Consider the following 19139-nt stretch of genomic DNA (forward strand, 5'->3'; position numbering starts at 1 on the left):
TTAATCCACATTGTAGTCCTTTATTTTTTAGTTGCTCCTCCCACAGTATTGAATTGAAATGCATTACAGTTACATTGTAGAAAGCATTAAAACAAAGTACCTCAACTTGCTGATTACTTTTTAAAATGGATTATAAACAAAAACAAAAACATCAATGACAAAAAACAAACAAAAAACAAACAAACAATCTGGTCCCTCAAAATGGGAGGATAAATGAATATAATCTGAAATTTATTATAGGTTTGGCACAAGGGATTAACATTGACTGAACGTCACACAAGCTTGCAGACCACCGTAGAAAACTGTCAGATACAGATCTATGGAGACCAATCATGCGATTATGAAGAACTTATACCTGGCATCTTTTTATTTGTTCATGTCTTTATAATGTTTGTTTTTTCCATTTACAATTGGATCATTAAATTGTCGTACAAAAAACCCCAAAGTAATATCTATTCATCATCAACCAGTTTCATTAGAAGAATAAAGAGTGAATGGTATGTTTAATACTATCCGGCACTCAAACGTCATCTACAAACCCCATTGAGTTCTGGAGTAGGCCCCAGTGAGGAATCTCCCCTTCACTATGGGTAAGAGCAGTGCTATTCAGTAAACAAACTACAGTTTGCCAAGAAATAAATACAATTCTCAACATACAACAGCAATAACATCAACAACAACAATAAAAATGTAGAAAAAAAAAACAACAAAAAAACATGATTGTCTAAAAAATGAAAGACACGAGGATGGGGGTAGCTAACGACTAGCATTTAGGCTAATTAGTGGTATCGTTGGCCGACTACGATGAGTTTGGGGTTTCGAGAAAGGGGGAGAGATGCCCTTTTTACTGTTTAATAACGATAAACTTCAGCACTTGCTACTTTTTCAGAGTAAAAAAAAAGATTGTGGTTTCTTCTTTTCTTCCGCTAAAAACGACAAACTACTTAGATCCTTTCACAGAGAGCGCAGCAGGGTGGGACCGAGTGCAGCTTCAGAGCCGCAGTTTGCAGACACTCGTGTACAGTTCTGTGATTGTGCAGACACACGCAGCTATGCAAACTCCTTCTTAGGTGGTAAAACCAGTCCGATTTTTCTCCGTTTTCAATGTTTCTTTTTCTTTTGTTCTTCATTTATCAACAATCTTGTCGTAATGCGTTTGTAGCACCATCTTTCTCGGAGAGGTGTGGTTCATTTGGACCCGAGTCTTTACTCAGCACCACCCTTCCAAGTATCCTAGCATTTATATAAGTACATGTTGATGGAAAACACCTGTTTATATCCAGGGGTTAAAGGGAATCATTCTCATAACATATTTCACTGATACTCCAATCCAGCTGAGATGGTCTGAAGGCCAGGTCTCCGTCTAGGTTGGGCAATGTGGGGTGAGTTAGCTGTATTGTGGCATGGTAGGTCTAGGTAGGATTATGTGATTCTAGATGGAGCTAGGGGTGGTTAGGTGAGGCCTGGTAAGAATAGGTTGGCCTATGTGGGGCTAGGTAGGGTCTGTACTCTGTACACATATCAAACCGTGGTTGGACCGCGGTCCCGAATGGGTTCTCCAAATACAAACAACATCACACAGAGGACAAATGTTCTCAGCTGAGTGGACACATGACATTGAGTGGACACGTGACACAGTTCCACTGAGTGGACACATGACATGCTCTAGCAATGTAACATCTAACAAAACCATCTCCATCATCCCTCCTACCAGCCGCCGCTGCTGTGCAAAACATAGAAACTCACCAGAATAAATACAGCTATTATTATTTATCATTTTTATTTTCACCATAATCAATAATCACTATCATCATCATTGTCGTCGATAATAAACATAATGACTGAATTTAAGGTCACAGGAGGGATGTTTTGTTGGATCTCTTGGAGGGCTGGGCGGTTCTCTGTGGACGGTGACCCTGCTCGTGTGTAAGGCATTCTGCTCAGCAGTCAGATGGGCCGTGGTTCTGCTCGGCAGTCTGTGACGGGCCAAGGGCCAGGGGCCCCGCTGATGGCCCCCAAGGGCTCCCAGTGCGATAGGTTGGGGTCGGGGGGGGGGGGGGGGTTAGAGGTCAGGGATTGGGGTATCATACATGGCTGAGGGACTGGATGGCACTGGACTCAGCAGCGGCCCGCGCCAGGCTGTGCCACATGGTGGCTGGTGTGTGGTTGGCTGGGTGGAGTGCGTCCTTGTCAGCCAGAGACAGCATCATGGCGTACGCCTGGGGAGAGGGAGAAGGACAGGTTAACTCCAATACACACCTAAAGCCACACACACACACACACACACACACACACACACACACACACACACACACACACACACACACACACACACACACACACACACACACACACACACACACACACACACACACACACACACACACACACACACACACACACATATTTACATTTTAGTCATTTAGCAGATGCTCTTATTCAGAGCGAATAAGTGCATACATTTTCAGACTTTTTTGTACATTATCATTACACACACATCCACCTGGGACTTGGATTTCCTGTACAGGGGCTGTTTGACGGCCTCAGGCAGGCTGGGGGAGCCGAAGGCGGTGCCGTCCCCGTCACTGAACTCACTGTCTTCCATCTTATGCATGTCAGAGAAGTGACGGATGTGATCCAGCGCAGAGTAGCTACTCTGATCCTCTTCCTCCTCATAGCTGGAGAGGAGGGAGACAACCGAATCCCTGTCAACATTCAATTCAACTTCTCAAGTCAACGTAAATGAATTCAATTCAACTCAATTCAACTCAACTCAATTTAATCCAATGATCCCTTCGGGAGGGTTTAAAGAATGCCAATATACTGTCACAATATCTCAGCCTGATACATATACGTATCAGTCCATATATTTTAGTCTACATGGTTGTGTGAGTGGATATTTATGCTGGAGGCATATCCTCACTACTATTACCTCCTTGGGGAGGTCTTGCAGTTGAGGTCCAAATCGCTAGGTCCGTCAAATTCTATTTCGTTGTGTATGATGTCATCATCTAGGTTGCTGGGGGGAGCTTCGTCTCTAGGTTTCCCAGCAGCGGAGTCGCTCTGCTCCCCTTCCTCCTCCTCCTCCTCCTCGGCGGCAAGCTCCTCTCCCTCCCCCTCCTCCAGGTCATGTGACCCGTGGCTGGCCATCAGGGGCTTCTCCTCCTCGAAAGGACCCCCGTTCAACCTAGGAGCGGAGACCAGGAAATACATGTGTAAAACCTAGCACATCACTAGCACAGTACTGCACAAACTTTACATAAGCAATATACACACTCACACTTAGCCACATTGCATCCAGACTGTACGTTCTGAAGCCAATTCTAACCTTCTATCATTCCCATGTACCATGTAGTTATGGATACAAGGCTAACTCACACTCATTCTTACATCAAACTTTATAATGAAATGTGGTCTTGTGGTCTTGTATATTTTGGCCAGTCAGTCCCTGTAAGAGTCCCTCCTTCCTGAGTGAACAATGGGAGTATAGAGAGGATAGAGAGCGAGTGGGTAGAGCAGGGTGGAGCGAGCCATGGCAGCTGAGCTGGGGCAGAGAGAGGCAGAGCCGGAATTCCGTTTGTCATCACGTCTCGAGGGCCCCTCTGGGCACAGGCTCTGTGAGCGTCTCGGTGATCGCTGCAGCACTTAACAGCACTGCTCGGCCTCTCCCGTTGTTTATTTTCCTACTATCTCAGATTCATCTAATAGGCAAAATATTTAGCTGACAGACCCATTTGGTGGAAGAGTTATGAGGGCCTTGCCAAGCGGCCCATTTCCCTGGTCCCCACGGAGAGAAAAGGCCCAGCTATCAAAACCTGACTGGGGTTGTATCTGCCCACTGTCTCTGCAGACTCAGGAAACCACCATTTGGTAAATCATCTTGAACCACATTAAGACCGATTCACTAATTACACTCCGGGATGTCTCTCGTCAGCTCCCAACGATGTCTGTTTCTAGACGAAGCCAGCAAACAAAGTCTGGCTGCGGACCCTACTTATACACCCGCCAAAATCGCTCATAGATTAGAGGACCCTGAAGAGTCCAGGAAATGATCTATTTGAAGAAGAAGAAAAGCTGAGTTTGCAATGAGTCGAGAAGAGAAGGAGTGGGAGAACAATTGCGGTAGATATTTTAGAGAATCTGCTATCCACCTCTAGATTTATCAGAGTGGGGGAGATTATAGCGGGAATTAGACAGAGTTGAAAAGCAACGCGTGGGACTGGGAGAGGGCCAGGACTGCCAAAGCGGTAGTTGCCATGTCGTATCGACATCGCCGCGCACCGCATAGCGAGACCAGCAGCGCCGGCCGAGACCAGAGCCTCTGTGATTATGAAAACAGATTCGTTAATTACGCTTTCAAACGCGGTAATTTGCTGGGGATAAAGTATCTATCAGAGGTACTCAGGAGCGCCGCACTTTGAAAGGAAACACGGGCCGACCCCCTGACCCCACCTTCTCCGACTTTCTTCCTGTAGGCGGACATGTTGCTTCCAGATGTGGGAGCTAGTCGCTCCCGGGTCCTCCTGCCTCACCCCCTCCTCTCTCCTCTCTCCCCACGTCTCTGTGACGCTGCACCCACAACCCCTTTTTTACACAATCAAAAGAAAGACAGAGAGATCTCTATCTCTACCTCCCTGATCAAACCCAGGGCACGTAAAAACAAACCTGCGACCTGTAGCCGAACCCTATCCCGAAGCTGATCATAGTTTTACAAGAATTGATTAGCATAATCATCAGACATAATTGTATGCAAGGCCGATACCGGTGCACATGCATGGCCCAAAGTCAACAGTCGTGAAAAGCTCCAGGACGTTTCCAAACGTGGTAATTATCCAGATGTCGTCAGTGATGATTGTTTGTTGGTCTGAGACTCCACACACACACACACACACACACACACAGAGAGAAATTAATAAAGGCTGAAGTGCATCAGAATGCCCTAGCAGGCCAGCAGAGAGAGGCCGTGTCCCCCCATGTTTGTCTATAATCACCTCAATGTTTAGCCTCAAGCACTGGATATGTGCTGCTGAAAAGCAGGCCTCTTGTTTGTGCGTGTGTGTGTGTGCTACAGAGGATAAGATGAATGATGAATGTGTGTACTGTTTGTCCAAGCATTTTTTTGGACACACACATACATCTAGTATATGCACATCCAGACAAAACATGGGACTTACCCTTCCTCAGAATGGTCAGGGGATGGCTGGTTCTGGCCTGTGTTGCCGATAAAGTTTCGTATTTCGTTGAAGTAGGAGTCCTCTTTGTCGTCCAGGATGGCACTGCTGCTGTCCAGCTCTGACCGAGGGGAGGACGCAGCCGTGCCTACAGAAAGACAACATTGTAATCAGTCAGTTTGAATATTAGTATTAAAAGAATACAATTAAGTCCACAGTGACAGCCCCATTGGATTCTCCCTTTGGATGACAAGAAACTATTTGGGATCAGAGACTTGACGAGAAACCAATCCACTGACCCGGTGTACCAGTATGTACTGAATCTCCTGTTGGTGTTGGACCAAGGCCTGCACGAATAGCACACTTCCACTGGCCTTATTACCTGGAAGTATTTAAGTGGACCAATATTATGTTGACTCTAATAAGTGACGGGACCATGTGTATGAGTCTCTAGGTCTCCAGAGAATGCCAATGTTTGCTTTAATAAGTGACTGTATCTGATCAACCAGACTAGCTTTACAACGGGCGTCTGGCCAGGTGTCGCCTGCTTGCCACCACGTTTCTGATGTGATTCAGTGAGTCGCTGCAACGCAGAGCGACCTATCAAACTCAACCGGCGATGATTTGTACTGCCGAAAGCAGCAGAGTCGGCGAACATTCAGAACGCAATTGTGTTGTCGCAGAGACGGGCGACAGATTCATTTCATCTCATTTATTAGTTTCCCCAAATTCTTTCTTTAACCGTAAGTAAAGTACATTTCACATTATATACAGCTGGAGAATTTACGGAGGCAATTGAGGGTGAGTGAGTGAGTGCTCACGCAGTATATAAATATATCTGATTTGATTCATCGGCAGTTTTGTTCATTTCAAGAAAGAAAGACACTCTGTTGAATGCTCCCGCAGTTTTATTGCACAACGCTTGGGCCCAAAGGAGTTCGTAAGGGTCGAAACATTTCACAATAAAACTGCGGAAGCATTCAAACGTGTATCTGTCTTTCTTTCATTACGTTATTTTTGGTATGTACCTATACAAACAAGCTAAAACTGGACACCTCTGAGAACAAGCCATCTCCACCGGCTAGCTAACTAAATCAAGGGTGAGCAACGGTGAGAGAGAGACATCCGCACGAGCTCAGCCATCCACATAAAGAGCTGGGAACATTTTCACGCTACGAGAAATTTTACCACATGACGTCACAATCAGAACGATTGGGAACTATTTCATGCTGGGTATATTTTTACATGACACCCTGCACCTGCAAGTTACTGGATGTAAGTTCACTACTGCTACACAGGTTAATTTCCTAGGTTTCAGTAAAGCACCACTCATGTAACAAGGGCTTTGATTGATTGATTGATTGATTGATTGATTGATTGATTGAGAGGCTCTCTCACCTGAGAGGTTACCGTTCTCGTGCTTCTTGAGGTGACGGTCCAGGTTGGTCTGCTGGCCGAAGCAGCGGTCACACAGGTGACACTTGAAGGGCTTCTCCTTGTTGTGGATGTTGCGGATGTGGCGCTGCAGGTTGGAGGAGATGCTGAACGAGCGGTCGCAGTACTTACACCTGAGGAGGCAGATAGGTAGGGGTCACTCCAAGAGGTCAAAGGTCAAAACAGGTGGGACTCATGGGGAACAGTACAAATACACTACACACATGCTGGAGTAGATACAGTAAAAGCAAACACAAGAAAGACATAGGCCTTAAAGGGATACTTCAGGACTTCATCTACTGGTCATATGAACTCATAGATACCATTTCTATGTCTCTGCGTGCAGTTTGAAGGAAGCTGCTAACTAGCGTTAATGTAATTTCTGACTGGTGTTAGCGCAATTACTGGAAGTCTATGGTAACTGCTAGCATGCTAGTAAATACCATGGACTCTCTAGTCATTACGCTAACGCTAGTTAGCATTGGCTCGCAAAACTACCTCTAACCTCCTTCTTACTGGATGCAGAGTCATACAAATGGCATCCATGAGTTCATCTGACTCTGAAGTATCCCTTTAACAATGAATGATTCAAACGATGCTGTACACATTCACGGTGGAACACACACACACATGTATTCATGGACAGCCCCCATCATCCCCCACTCTTTCAGACATGATGGAGGAGCTTGTTCAAGGTGAAACCAGCTCTGTCTCTTATCTTCCGCCAGCGCAATACACACATTCACATTCTTCTCTCACAAAACAGGCATACAACAAATCTGTTAGAGCCAAGCCCCCCCCCCATGCAAAATTATACAAGATGATTACATCTTTTCTTCTAGCTGGAATTAGCTCGCCCGATTGGCCGTCCCTCAGGAGCGCCCAGTTATCTTCGCAAAAAGTACAATAAACAGCAGAGATCTTTAATGATGTGCCAGCGGGTAGAGGCTCAATCTATCAGGCTGCTACAGAGGCCTGAGGTTCTCCCCTGTGGTCAACTGGCCTCCCCTGGACTGTATGTGTCCGTGTATGTGTGTGTGTGTGTGTGTGTGTGTGTGTGTGTGTGTGTGTGTGTGTGTGTGTGTGTGTGTGTGTGTGTGTGTGTGTGTGTGTGTGTGTGTGTGTGTGTGTGTGTGTGCGGGCTCCGAGTCGCCCCCTCCGACATCACAGTCATTATTCCAGCTACTACCCCCGGACATCTGCCCATGCTCCTCATCACCCCCATTTTTCACCAAACTTCCTTCTTTACCCCCAGTTCCCCTCTCCCCTCCCCCTTTCCTCTCCCTGCCACACCCTTCCCCCATCTTTAAGTTCAAACCCCCCTCCTGTCAACCAGACGTCGGCCACCATTTTTCACAAGGCAAAACATTTAGCCGAATGATAATTGTCCCAGTCTTTTAACGGCATAGGAAAACATACAAGAATGCTGCGTGTAACTATGGACAGGAATTCTCTGGGAAAACATCCGTGTAGCAGCAGACTGGGTCTGATAGATGAACGTTGGCTGTCTGGGAGGACTCAGACAGTGTGTGTAGGTTATCTGACAGACATTAACAGATGGCTTATACTGTGATGAAAAGCTGTCCTGTCTTCGTTCAGTATTGTCTGTGCTCGCAGGGTGAGACGAACTGACGTTGGAGGAGGGTTAGAGGGATGTTATTCTGTCAGCACGGAATGATCACTTCCTGTTCCCACATCCCTCATCCCACAGCTGACCCTCCTTTAATGCTGGGTATGTTCACGCATGATGTGTGTGTGTGTGTGTGTGTGAGTCTTACCTGTACGGTTGCTCTCCCGTGTGTGTCCTTAAGTGGCGGGTCAGGTTGGCAGACCGTGGGAATAGTTTACCGCAGTATCTGATGGGCAGAGAACACCTCGTGTCACTATACATCTTAGAGTAAAATTACCATCAGAAGATGTATTCAAATGTATGTGCCATATCTTAGAACATGCAGTACTGACAACACACAACTCACAATAGGAAAAACACACCTTATCACAATAAATCCAAAAAGATTCCAAAGAACACATATCTCCATCAAATAACTGATAAAACCTCCTGGAGTGCAACATCATTTATGCATTGTCTTATGGTTACATAATTCCACTAACAAATAGCTATGTGAATATTAATTTCACTCCCACACACTCAGCACTTAAAGCTAATGGAATGTGTGTGAGCAACTTTATGTGTATAATGTAGCAATGGGGAGGTGCAGAGAGTGGGTGTTGTCCACACACACAGCAAAGCGTTAGATCAAAGCGCCGCCGGGGCCCCAAAACCTCTCGTATTAATCTGCTAATCAGGGCCAACTCCCTGGGTAAACAGTGGGAGAGAGAGGGAGCCAAGCACAGCCCCTCACGGAGTAACACAGCACACACAGTCACCTCAAAGGGTTGACACTGGCCAGCCATGGAAATTAAGTAGAAATGTGTCTCAAGGACATGGAATGGAAATAGGACATACACTCAAGGACATATTCACTTTTCAAGTTTAGGGTCTATTCCAATTCAATTCAATCAAATTCAATTAAATCCAACTCAATTCATGAATTTAGAAGTATTGAAATAGGAATTTACCAAAACCATGGGACTTTCAATCAGAAAGTCACTAGGCCAAAATCAGAGATTAAGTAGTGTGAAGACAAAATGTAAAAAATAAAATACAGTTGTATAAAATCTCCAAAACAACCTCTGGTACTATTTGCGGTAAACGGTTTCCGTGGTTACCTGCAGGTGTAGCGCTCCTTGCCCTTGCGCAGTAGCGTCTCGGGGAGGGCAGTGGGCGGGGCTCGGAAGTCAAACATGGAGGGGACGGAGCGCATCAGGTCACCTGACTCGGGGTTAAGCGAACCAAACGTCTCCAGCTTCTCCGCCATGTTCTCAATGGCCGACATCTGAGAAGAGACATGTCACATGAATGGTCAGGAAAAACCTTCATTTAACCTTCATTTAACCAAGCCAGTCAGTCAGTAACACATCTTATTTCAGCATAACTTCAGGGGCAACTTCTGGAGTCTTCTGGGACATTGGGCTGTATTACTGACTCCCTTGCTTGCGCATCATTCTCTAACCTAATGTCTGCGACTTAACAAAAACATTTTTTCCCCATCAACAAAGGCATATCTATGATCTCTTGAACACTACTTACCAGTTGTAAGGTTAAATGTGTCCCTCGCTATCAAATAAAGCTCTGAATCCCACTTTGTCCGAACTGCACCACATCGCTGCTGTACAGACAGTGGTAGATTACGTGGTAGGAAGTGTTTTTGTTTGAAGTACGTGGTCGAACTAGGCAGTTGGATTCAGACATTTATTTGATAGCGAGGGACACATTTAACCTTACAACTGATAAGTAGTGTTCCTAGAGATGACGGATATGCCTTTGGTGGAGCCCGACACATTAGATGAGGGTTCATTCCCGCCGCCACCCAGCAGAATGATGCACAACCAAGGGAGTGAATAATACAACCCGATGTCTCGAAACACTCCTCAAGTTGCCCCAAAAGCTAGTGGCAGCAGACACCACTAAGACACCACTAACCAAGGCTGTACTCAAACTAGGCCATATTGAAGATAGAAACCAATACTGTACTTTACACAGATCAGAGTGTTACTGAATGTCCTTTCCAGGGCTGGTATAGTACATGGGAATGGCCAGTGGAAGTCAGGTCATGTGGAGTATGAATGTAATCAACTGTGTTTTACACAAACACACACACACACACACACACACACACACACACACACACACACACACACACACACACACACACACACACACACACACACACACACACACACACACACACACACACACACACACACACACACACACACACACACACAGAGAAGGACTGTATGCAATTTACTAATGAAGGCTAACATTTGCTTTCATCAAATATGCATAAAATCCTTGGAGGAAAGTGGAAATATATGTACATGTCAGATGGTGTGTATGTCTGTGTTAGTGTGTGTGTGTTCGTGTTTGTGAGTGTATGTGTGTGTGTGTTAGTGTTTGTGTGTGTGCTGCATGGTGGTCATAATTGATTAACTGCCAACAATGTGTGTGTGTGTGTGTGTGTGTGTGTGTGTGTGTGTGTGTGTGTGTGTGTGTGTGTGTGTGTGTGTGAGAGAGAGAAAGAAAGAAAGAGTGTGTTAATGTGTGAGAATGTGTGTCTGTGTGCTTGTTTGCTCTGTGTGTGTGCTTGCATGCTCTTGCATGTCTGTTTGCGTGTATGTGCACACTGTGCGCACGCTGTGTGTGTGCAGGGGCAGAGGAGTGATTCATATCCACTGCTGGGCTCTAAACCATTCGGTGCACAATGCAGGCAGACAGCACATTCGTCAATATGAAAGATGTTGACATTACTGATCAAGGGCCAGACACGGGCAATAATGATATCGCTGTGCTGAGAGGGAGCGGGATGGAGGGATGGGGGAGGAGAAGAGGAAAGAGGGGGGGATGATGTCCCAGCAGGCTGCGGGACCTGTCAGCCTATCAGCCTATCTAGCATTGGACAGCTTTTTATTTAAGGTGCCACAAATTTGCATTATTTTGCGTGTATTGAATTTTGATTGTGTTCCTTATTCTTATTTCAATAAGGTAACAAATCAGTAGTGATTGGGGGCCTCCGGCAGCACCATGGGCCCTGTTCACCGCCTGACATTCCATCTCACTGTTCCAACCTCATGTTACTCTGAGACTTTACCGAGATGGAGATGGAGATGGAGATGGAGATGGAGATGGAGCGGTAGAGAGAGGGAGTGAAAGGAAGAATGAGAGAGCAAGAGTCAGACAGACAGACAGACAGACAGACAGACAGACAGACAGACAGACAGAAAAAGAGCAGAGAGAAAACAGAGATGGAGAAACTGATCGATGATGAACGACCACAGACGTTACAGGCCAGGGCTGATTAAGAGTGACGGTTGGGTGTAAAGTTCCGACTGCGGGAGGATGTGGGGTGTCAGGTCCGTTTGATTATGAATATGCCAATGCTCCGTGCCGTGAATCAAAGGCTCTCTCGTGAGAAGGGGAACGGGAGGGAAAGGTGGGGGTGAAATGCTTCCATATTTCTTGTGAATGTGCAATATGTATTTCATTGGGGCTCTTTATGGGCATGGGGGCTAAAGCTCAGTTTGTTTCCCTCCTTGCTCAATGAGAGGCCATAACTCACCTGCGCATTAGGAGCCCTAAAACTGTCCATATTGAGCCGTCGTGCAAGATAAGACACTTTAGTTTGAGAGCGAGAAGCTGAGGCTAAAACAGCTAGGCCCACCCTGGCTGTTCTTCTGTCTACTGAGGCAACCCTCCCTCTGATACACATTCGTTCTCCTTCCTCTCTGGCTGTTCAGTTCAGCTGTGTTACTCTCTCTGTGAGAACCCTCCGTATTGTCTACTACCGGTGAGATAAGTCAGAATCAGAAGAAACGGCTCTAAAACATTTGAGATTTTATAGATTTGTATAGATTTTAAGTCAGGTTCTCTAGATCTCATCTGATATAATACAGATTGTGAGAAGTCTAATTGTGGGAACAAGGAGGATAAATACCTGCACATTTACTTAAATGTGATTCCCCCAAAATCCCCTTTAGATGTAACCCCCCTCCTGTCTGAACTTGCTTGTTGCCGTAGTGTCTCTGTGGGGCCAGCTGTTGATTAGTTATCTTCAGATGTCAGTGATGCTGAGAGCGCCTTAATTAGTGAGATGCATTCTCAATTGTTGATCTTATCTGGAAACAGATGTCAGAGGGAGGAACTCCCCCTCCCTCCCTGGGTCCCTAAGTGACTGTTACCCTCGCGCTGATGCAAAGCAGTCCCCCCCCCCCCCCCCCCCCCCCCTTCATCTCACCCGCTCTGTGCCCATTCCAACAGCACTGCCTTACTCTCCGAATAAGAAAATATATATAGAACCCACAGTGTCGTTAGCAGTACAGGGTGGAACCCTGCAATAAATCCCAGGCCTGTCATGTGGACAAATTAGTAATTCGAAATTAATCTAAACGTTTACATGAATTTTTTACCAAAATGAGTGAAAAAGCAGGAAAAAAAGCAGCTTGCAAGCTGAGAAAACCATGTTTTCTTTTATGTGATCAATAAACAGGTCTAAAATCCATCGATAAGAATTGATGGCTTGTGATTGGATGATGCCTGGTCGGTAGTTGCTGGAGATTGGCCAGAGCTATCCGCAGGCTGAGTGACATGGAGGGTGTTATGATGAGGACCCATGCACACACAGGGGGAGTTTGGGGGTCTAGGGGAGGCAGAAGCACAGAGACATATAGGTATAGAGGAAACTTACCCAGGATCTCTGATCTGGCATACGAAACTGAGGGGCGGGACAGAAGGAAAAGAGCAGTCAGAACCCGGAAGTAGACCACGGATCAACAGCTTTTTATTGGAAACACATGGGCATTGGTTGGGGGATGAGGATGTCACAAGGGGTCAGGTGACTTGGTAACAAACCCCTAACCCAAAAATGTACAACTGCAAAATAAAGAGCCCCTGTGGTCAGAGTGTTTCTGCGACTGATTTGTGTGTCCAAACATCGTAAAGTAATAAAAATGGCCTAAACACTGTTACTGTTTCTACTGATAGGACACCTCATTAAGCCACGTGCCACGGCCATGTGGCGTTACAGAGTTAGAGACTGGTTCACAGAGTGTGGAGAGGGGACATAAATCAGACGGCTCAAGCAGCCAGTAAAAACCAGGCCTGAAACGGTCAGGAAAAAACAGCAGACCCTGAGAAAATTTTTTCACTTTTCCTACGGGCCAATTTTCACTGCTGGGAAGAGCGAACGCATGAATGTCAACGCATGTCAATACACACACACACACACTGAGTCACGCTACACACGATAGAGAAATCACAGGCAGCGTGTCCGGGGGCAAAATTCTGCAACTTTAAAAGGGTATCATTTTTTATATTTTAGTCAAAGACACATATGTGAGGACGTGTCACTTTGTGCCCTTTTCAGTCTCCCACATTCTCCCACATCTGGTTCAGATAGCTGAGAACAGGACAGACCAGACCCAAACATGCTTTAGCATGGATCAGACTGAACACTGGCTCTGGTCCCCATCACAACCAGACCACCTCGGACCACCCCCAGACCAACCCCAGATTGCCTCACCGTGCCTGGGCCTCAAAACCAAAAAGGGCCCCTGGTCTGGCTGTCTTTGTGAAGCTACAGTAACACTGAGATAGGACAGGACCTACCTGTGGATGGAAGAGGAAGCCGGGGGCGGGCCGCATGTACTTGTCTTTCAGAGCCTCAAACGGATCGTTCATCTTCCTCTTCTCAACCCTGCTAATATTACAACTCTATCAGTTCTTAGACACCGACACTAAAATACATTCACATCCAACAATATAGGAAAAAGTACCTATAGGAAGTTAAAGACACATATTGCTAACACAGAATATAAAAACACACAATGGGTCTAAATGAGTCTGATAGTGAGTGATATTTGAACTGGGGAGGTTTAGTTCTAGAGATTCACAGTACCTGTAGATTGGGTCCATGAAGAAGGGGGTGGGCCTAGCGTGCTGCAGAGAGGTGTCGGCTTTAGGAAGCTCCACCCCTGCCGTGTCTTCTCCAAACACGTGGATCTTCTTCAACTCCTCCCTCCGGGAGGTGCGGCTACTGCTACGGTGCCTCGTGCCGCCCATGCTCAAATCCAGCGGCTGGTCCTGATTGGTGGAACGTGAGGAGGCCTCCGGTTTGGAATTGGAGACGGGGGTAAATGGGGCGGGGACCTTCTCCTCCTGCTTGCGCTTGGTGGTAAGGTCAAAGGGCGACTCAGAGGTCCTGCTCTGGCCTTTCTTGGTGGGTTCGTCAGGTGGGGACTGGGGCTCCCCCTTGAGGCCTGGAGGTCTGAGCTCTCTCTCTGGGAAGGGGTAGACGGGCGGGGAGAAGTTTGGGAAGAAGGGCAGGGGGAACATGGAGGGGTAGGGCAGGGTGCCTACCTTCTTGTCCTGCAGGCCCGCCAGCCCCGTGGAGCCAAAGTACCTCTCAGCGATGGAGGCGATGGCCTTGATGGAGTCATTGACCGCCCCTGAGACAGCCGTGTGCTCGTCCAGCGAGGGAGGGAATAAGGCGGGGCCGCCTTGGAACTCCTTAGTATGGTTACTGGTCAGGATGGTGGGGCTCTGGGGGCCTCCGCCCGCCTTCCTCTTGGGCCCCTTCCCGTTCTCCCGGGGTGCCCTCTCCCGCTGGCCTTCGCTCTCCATGTCGCTCTCCAGCTCCGAGCCTGACGTGGTATCCAGGTCGCTCCCACTGGGCGTGCTCACGTCATCCAGGTCGCTGCTCTCTGATTGGCTGCTCAACTTGCCGCCGCCATGCCGCTGCTTGGAGGAGGAGCCCTGGGCCTGTCGCTGCTCTGTCCCCTGAGGCTGCTCGTTGCCGGGTGATGCCTCCTTGCGGAGGGTCTTGAGCAGCTCTCTGGCCTCCTGGGCCCTGGGGCTGGGCGACAGGAGGGGGCCCTTGCTGTGCTCCGTACCTGGACCTGGGGGCCGTCTGACTGGGGAGGTGGCCGGGATGAGGGTGGGTCGGTGGTACAGTCCAGAAGAGAACAGGCCCGGGAAGCTGAAGGGGAAGCCAGGGGCGGATGGAAACGTCAGGCCACTGTGGTGCCGGTTCCCAAAGTAGTCTGCCAGGCTGGCACTGCTGTGCCCCATCCCACCCATAGCGGCCTTGTCCATGGCACCAGGGACACCGGGGAGGGACATGCCTTGGGCATGGGCGAACAACCCCCCTGCCGTGAAATGGTTTTTGCCCTCACAGAAGCGCCGGTGCTTGTTGAGGGAGGAGGTGGTGCTGAACATCTGACCACAGTCCTTACACTTGATCTGGGTACGGCAGTCGGCGTGCATGCGCTTGTGGCGGCACAGGTTGGAGAACTGCGTATAGGACTTGTGGCACACCTCGCCTGCAGGGAGAGGGAGACAGACACGCGACATTCAGAGACATGTCCAACACCACATACACCCACACATACACAGAGTACATCTCCGACCATAAGGGCCAAGAGTTTTCCCTTAGATCCAGTCGTAAGGAAAACCTCCAGGCTTTAGTCGTGACACTACACATATATTTCAGGATGGTGGACTACAGTACATGGGACACTGGCTGGGTGTAAGATGTCCTAGTCTGAGAATGTTATTTCAGTGAGGTGAAGGGGGGGGGGGGGGGGGGGGGGGGGTGAGATGAGTCGCCAGATCCTAGCATTGTCAGTGGGCTTTGTTCCTCGGGGCTGAGACTGAGTCAGTGGAAGGCATCACCTGCACATGAAACACAGTGCACCTATAGGCATTGTGCTCCCAGGGTCAGACTCCCAAGGAGACTGTAAACAAACACACACGTACACGTACATACACACGCTTGTGCACACAGACATGCATACACATTCATAGATATTCACATAACTCACAATAGACAAGAACACACATTTGAGAGCACACACACACACATACACACACACACACACACACATAGATGTATGCAGACACATTCACAGATATTAAAATATCACATAACGCATGACACACACACACACACACACACACACACACACACACACACACACACACACTCACTTGCAGACACACGGCACAATGGCTCTATTTTGAGCCTGTGAAGGAAGCAGAGTTGAATGAATCCTATCCTGCAGGTCCGGGTTCCCAGGGACAGGGCTCACGTCCTCCGCTGCCCGCCTCCCCTCACACCCCCCACTCCCCCCTGTCCCTGTCATCTAGCTCACTGTAACCTTCCCACAGTCCCACAGTCCCTTCCCTGTCTGACCCCATGGACGCCAACCCTGCTATGTGGCAGACCACATTGTTGAACAGAACATAGTGGCTAGACCAGGGGTCTCCAACAGGTTGACCACAAGTAGTTCACAGCTCACAAATGAGTAGCTCGCTAAACAATTCTTAAAGTTCCTGCTATTTTTCATGTTTTCCACTGAAAACTGTCACAAACAAATCTCACAAGAATCAGACACTTGAAGCTCTCAGCTACTATCTAATCAACGCAACACTGACATTATCTCACCCCTGGTTAGCCACTATTGGCTTAAAAAGCCAAAGTCTGCCAATTGATTTCCACCAATATTGCCCTGTCTGTCTGTCTGCTTCAAACGTTTGTCAATCACTCCGTGTGTAGCAGGTTTATGTGAAAACCATATTGTGGGTTGACAGAAATACTTTCCCCAAAACCTTCTCAATTAAATGATAACTGCAAAGTAGCCTTACTTGGCAGAAGTATATCATTTGTATCTATTATTTGCTAACTTTGCTATGACATGAGCAGCAGCAGTACAGAACCATCATTTCTCACTCGCTCGGTGAGCTATTAAAGGGCCAGACCAAAAAAAAAAATATTCTGAGTAGCTTGTGACATTTTTTAAAAGTAGCTCTCAATCTAGAAAAGGTTGGAGATCCCTGTGCTAGATGATAGCTAGATAAAAAATAAAAAAAACAGTATAGAGATCATATCTATACATACAGTAGCTTCTGGATAATAGTCATTCTGTTTCATATTCTCTATTGGAATTCTCTATTTTATATATTCTTTATTTTTACATTGGCATCCGTAAAAATGGAAAGTGGATGACAATTTCATATCAAAACATACTCTTAAAAAATATGTATGATATTGAATAATATTGTAGTTTATAGGAATGTGATTGATTCAAATATTTACCATTCACAATATACAGTATGTCGTCTAACGGTGTTTGTTTTTTCATGTGGTGGTTTGGAAATGTCCTGGGAAACTTGTGAAAGACAATGACGTGCATACTGTAATAACGAATGCTCTTTGAATCGAGGGCAAAGGTCTCAGAGTGAATGATTATGTCTTCGAAGGAGTCAACGTCGTAATTGATCAAGAGATGTTGAGTCTAGGCGTAAATATTTGATGCGCCTGAGGCTCGTTGGCTAACGTGGGTGTTGTTATCAGTTTCCTCTCTGTTGTAGAACGAGTAGAAGCCCGTGGCTGTAAATCACATACTGCTGACATTTACAGACTTACAACAGACACACATGACACACAGGGTGTGAGGGACCTGATCCACTCCACACGTGTGTTTTGTCAGGTCTCCATAAACTGTAACTAAATATTATAAACACATTCCTGTGAAGAGCAGCTTTGAGTAAGACAGCCCCATGTGTCTGAATGAAAGATCAGGGCCGGAATGTTCCTCAGACAGACACAGCCACAGAATTTCTACCTTGGTACAAACACACACATGCATGTACACACACACACACACACACACACACGGACACACGGACACACACATGGACACACACACACACGCTGACCGACATACTGTTCACACAGACAAACAAAGACGGAAGACGGACACACACATGGTCTCTAACACATCTGTCAGGGCTGAGGGTGTTCTGTCTTTTTACACAGGCATTAGCTTTTTTCAAACCTGCATATTTTCAACTGATTACTGCAAATGTACTCCCATTCGGAGCACGGTGGAGGGGACATGTGGTTGCTATTTGCGTGGAATGGTGCATTTAGAGGGGAGGGGGGAGATGGTGGTCCGCAGGCAGACCAAGCCCTTCTGCCCTGCGTGTGGGGTCACGGAGCTGGGGTCAAAGGGTGAAGATCACTGTGCTTTGTGTGTGAGGTGAAAGTGTGAAAAATCATTATTGGGGCCAGAAGATTTTCCTGACTACCTGACCTAACAAGGAAAAACTCTGAAAATGTGTTTTCTCTGAAAAGCAAAACTGGGGTCTGGTCATCATGTGTTGTGGTTGTGGTTGTAATGTTTGACCACAGGGTTGGCATTTACAGGGAGTGTGAAAGAGAGTGGGATCAAATGTATGAGCTCTGGGGTCAACGGGGGGAGGGGGGGGGGGTGTCACGGATGGTTGAACAGGTCAATGTGTGGGACAACAGTAGGGTTAAAACGTGAGGTCATAGTGTGAGGTCATTACTAGGGGTCATTGGGTCAACAAGGTGTGCGATTGCTGAGATGGGGGCATGGGACACGTACTGCTGTTGTTCAGCTAATAACAGAAATGCCATTCTCCTTCAAAATAGCACTCCCCTGTGACTACAATTCCTGTGGAATGAAACATTTTATGTTCTCCTTATGCAATCTTGTATATTATAGATATGTACATATTACCAAAATCAACATGCCACTTTCAAAATGTCAAAAGTCAGTACCATTCAACATTTCCTACATTAAATGTATAGAATTAACCCTACAATCACAACATATTATATTCAATGATATTCAAAATGGATAGATAATAAATAATACCAAATAATATTAATTCATATTAAAGTTTTTTAAGTACTTAAAGGACTGATATTTAAAGGGGCATTTGACCCTAAAACCACTTTTTTTCACATAGTTCTCATCAGAGTACCGTTAATATGGTTTAACATTTTATGTTGCACATATATGTACAAGCCTCATAGCTATTATAATAGAAGATCTGTGTTTACTTCCTGGAAAATTCTCATGAATATGCTAAATGAATCCTAAAGAGAT

At 46.7% G+C, this 19139-nt stretch overlaps 1 protein-coding gene across 19 annotated transcripts in view; it reads right to left on the bottom strand.

Moving 5' to 3' along the window:
- The window catches only part of LOC110503751 (histone-lysine N-methyltransferase MECOM), a 219349-nt gene continuing 200210 nt past the window's right edge, over positions 1 to 19139 (bottom strand). For 6 of the 19 annotated variants that reach the window (XM_036961627.1, XM_036961623.1, XM_036961620.1 and 3 more), the window contains 10 exons: positions 14120 to 15542; positions 13831 to 13921; positions 12911 to 12937; positions 9336 to 9502; positions 8384 to 8461; positions 6570 to 6739; positions 5175 to 5319; positions 2933 to 3187; positions 2498 to 2705; positions 2079 to 2219 (listed from right to left, as the gene is read on the bottom strand). In XM_036961627.1, coding sequence (XP_036817522.1) covers positions 2085 to 2219; positions 2498 to 2705; positions 2933 to 3187; positions 5175 to 5319; positions 6570 to 6739; positions 8384 to 8461; positions 9336 to 9502; positions 12911 to 12937; positions 13831 to 13921; positions 14120 to 15542 — 2699 coding nt within the window. In that variant the 3' untranslated portion in view covers positions 2079 to 2084. Of the gene's footprint in view, positions 2220 to 2497; positions 2706 to 2932; positions 3188 to 5174; positions 5320 to 6569; positions 6740 to 8383; positions 8462 to 9335; positions 9503 to 12910; positions 12938 to 13830; positions 13922 to 14119; positions 15543 to 19139 lie in introns of all 19 variants that reach the window. The other 13 variants (XM_036961632.1, XM_036961631.1, XM_036961626.1 and 10 more) reach the window with 8 other exon arrangements.

The sequence above is a fragment of the Oncorhynchus mykiss genome, chromosome 24, assembly GCF_013265735.2.
Source record: "Oncorhynchus mykiss isolate Arlee chromosome 24, USDA_OmykA_1.1, whole genome shotgun sequence".
NCBI lineage: Eukaryota > Metazoa > Chordata > Actinopteri > Salmoniformes > Salmonidae > Oncorhynchus > Oncorhynchus mykiss.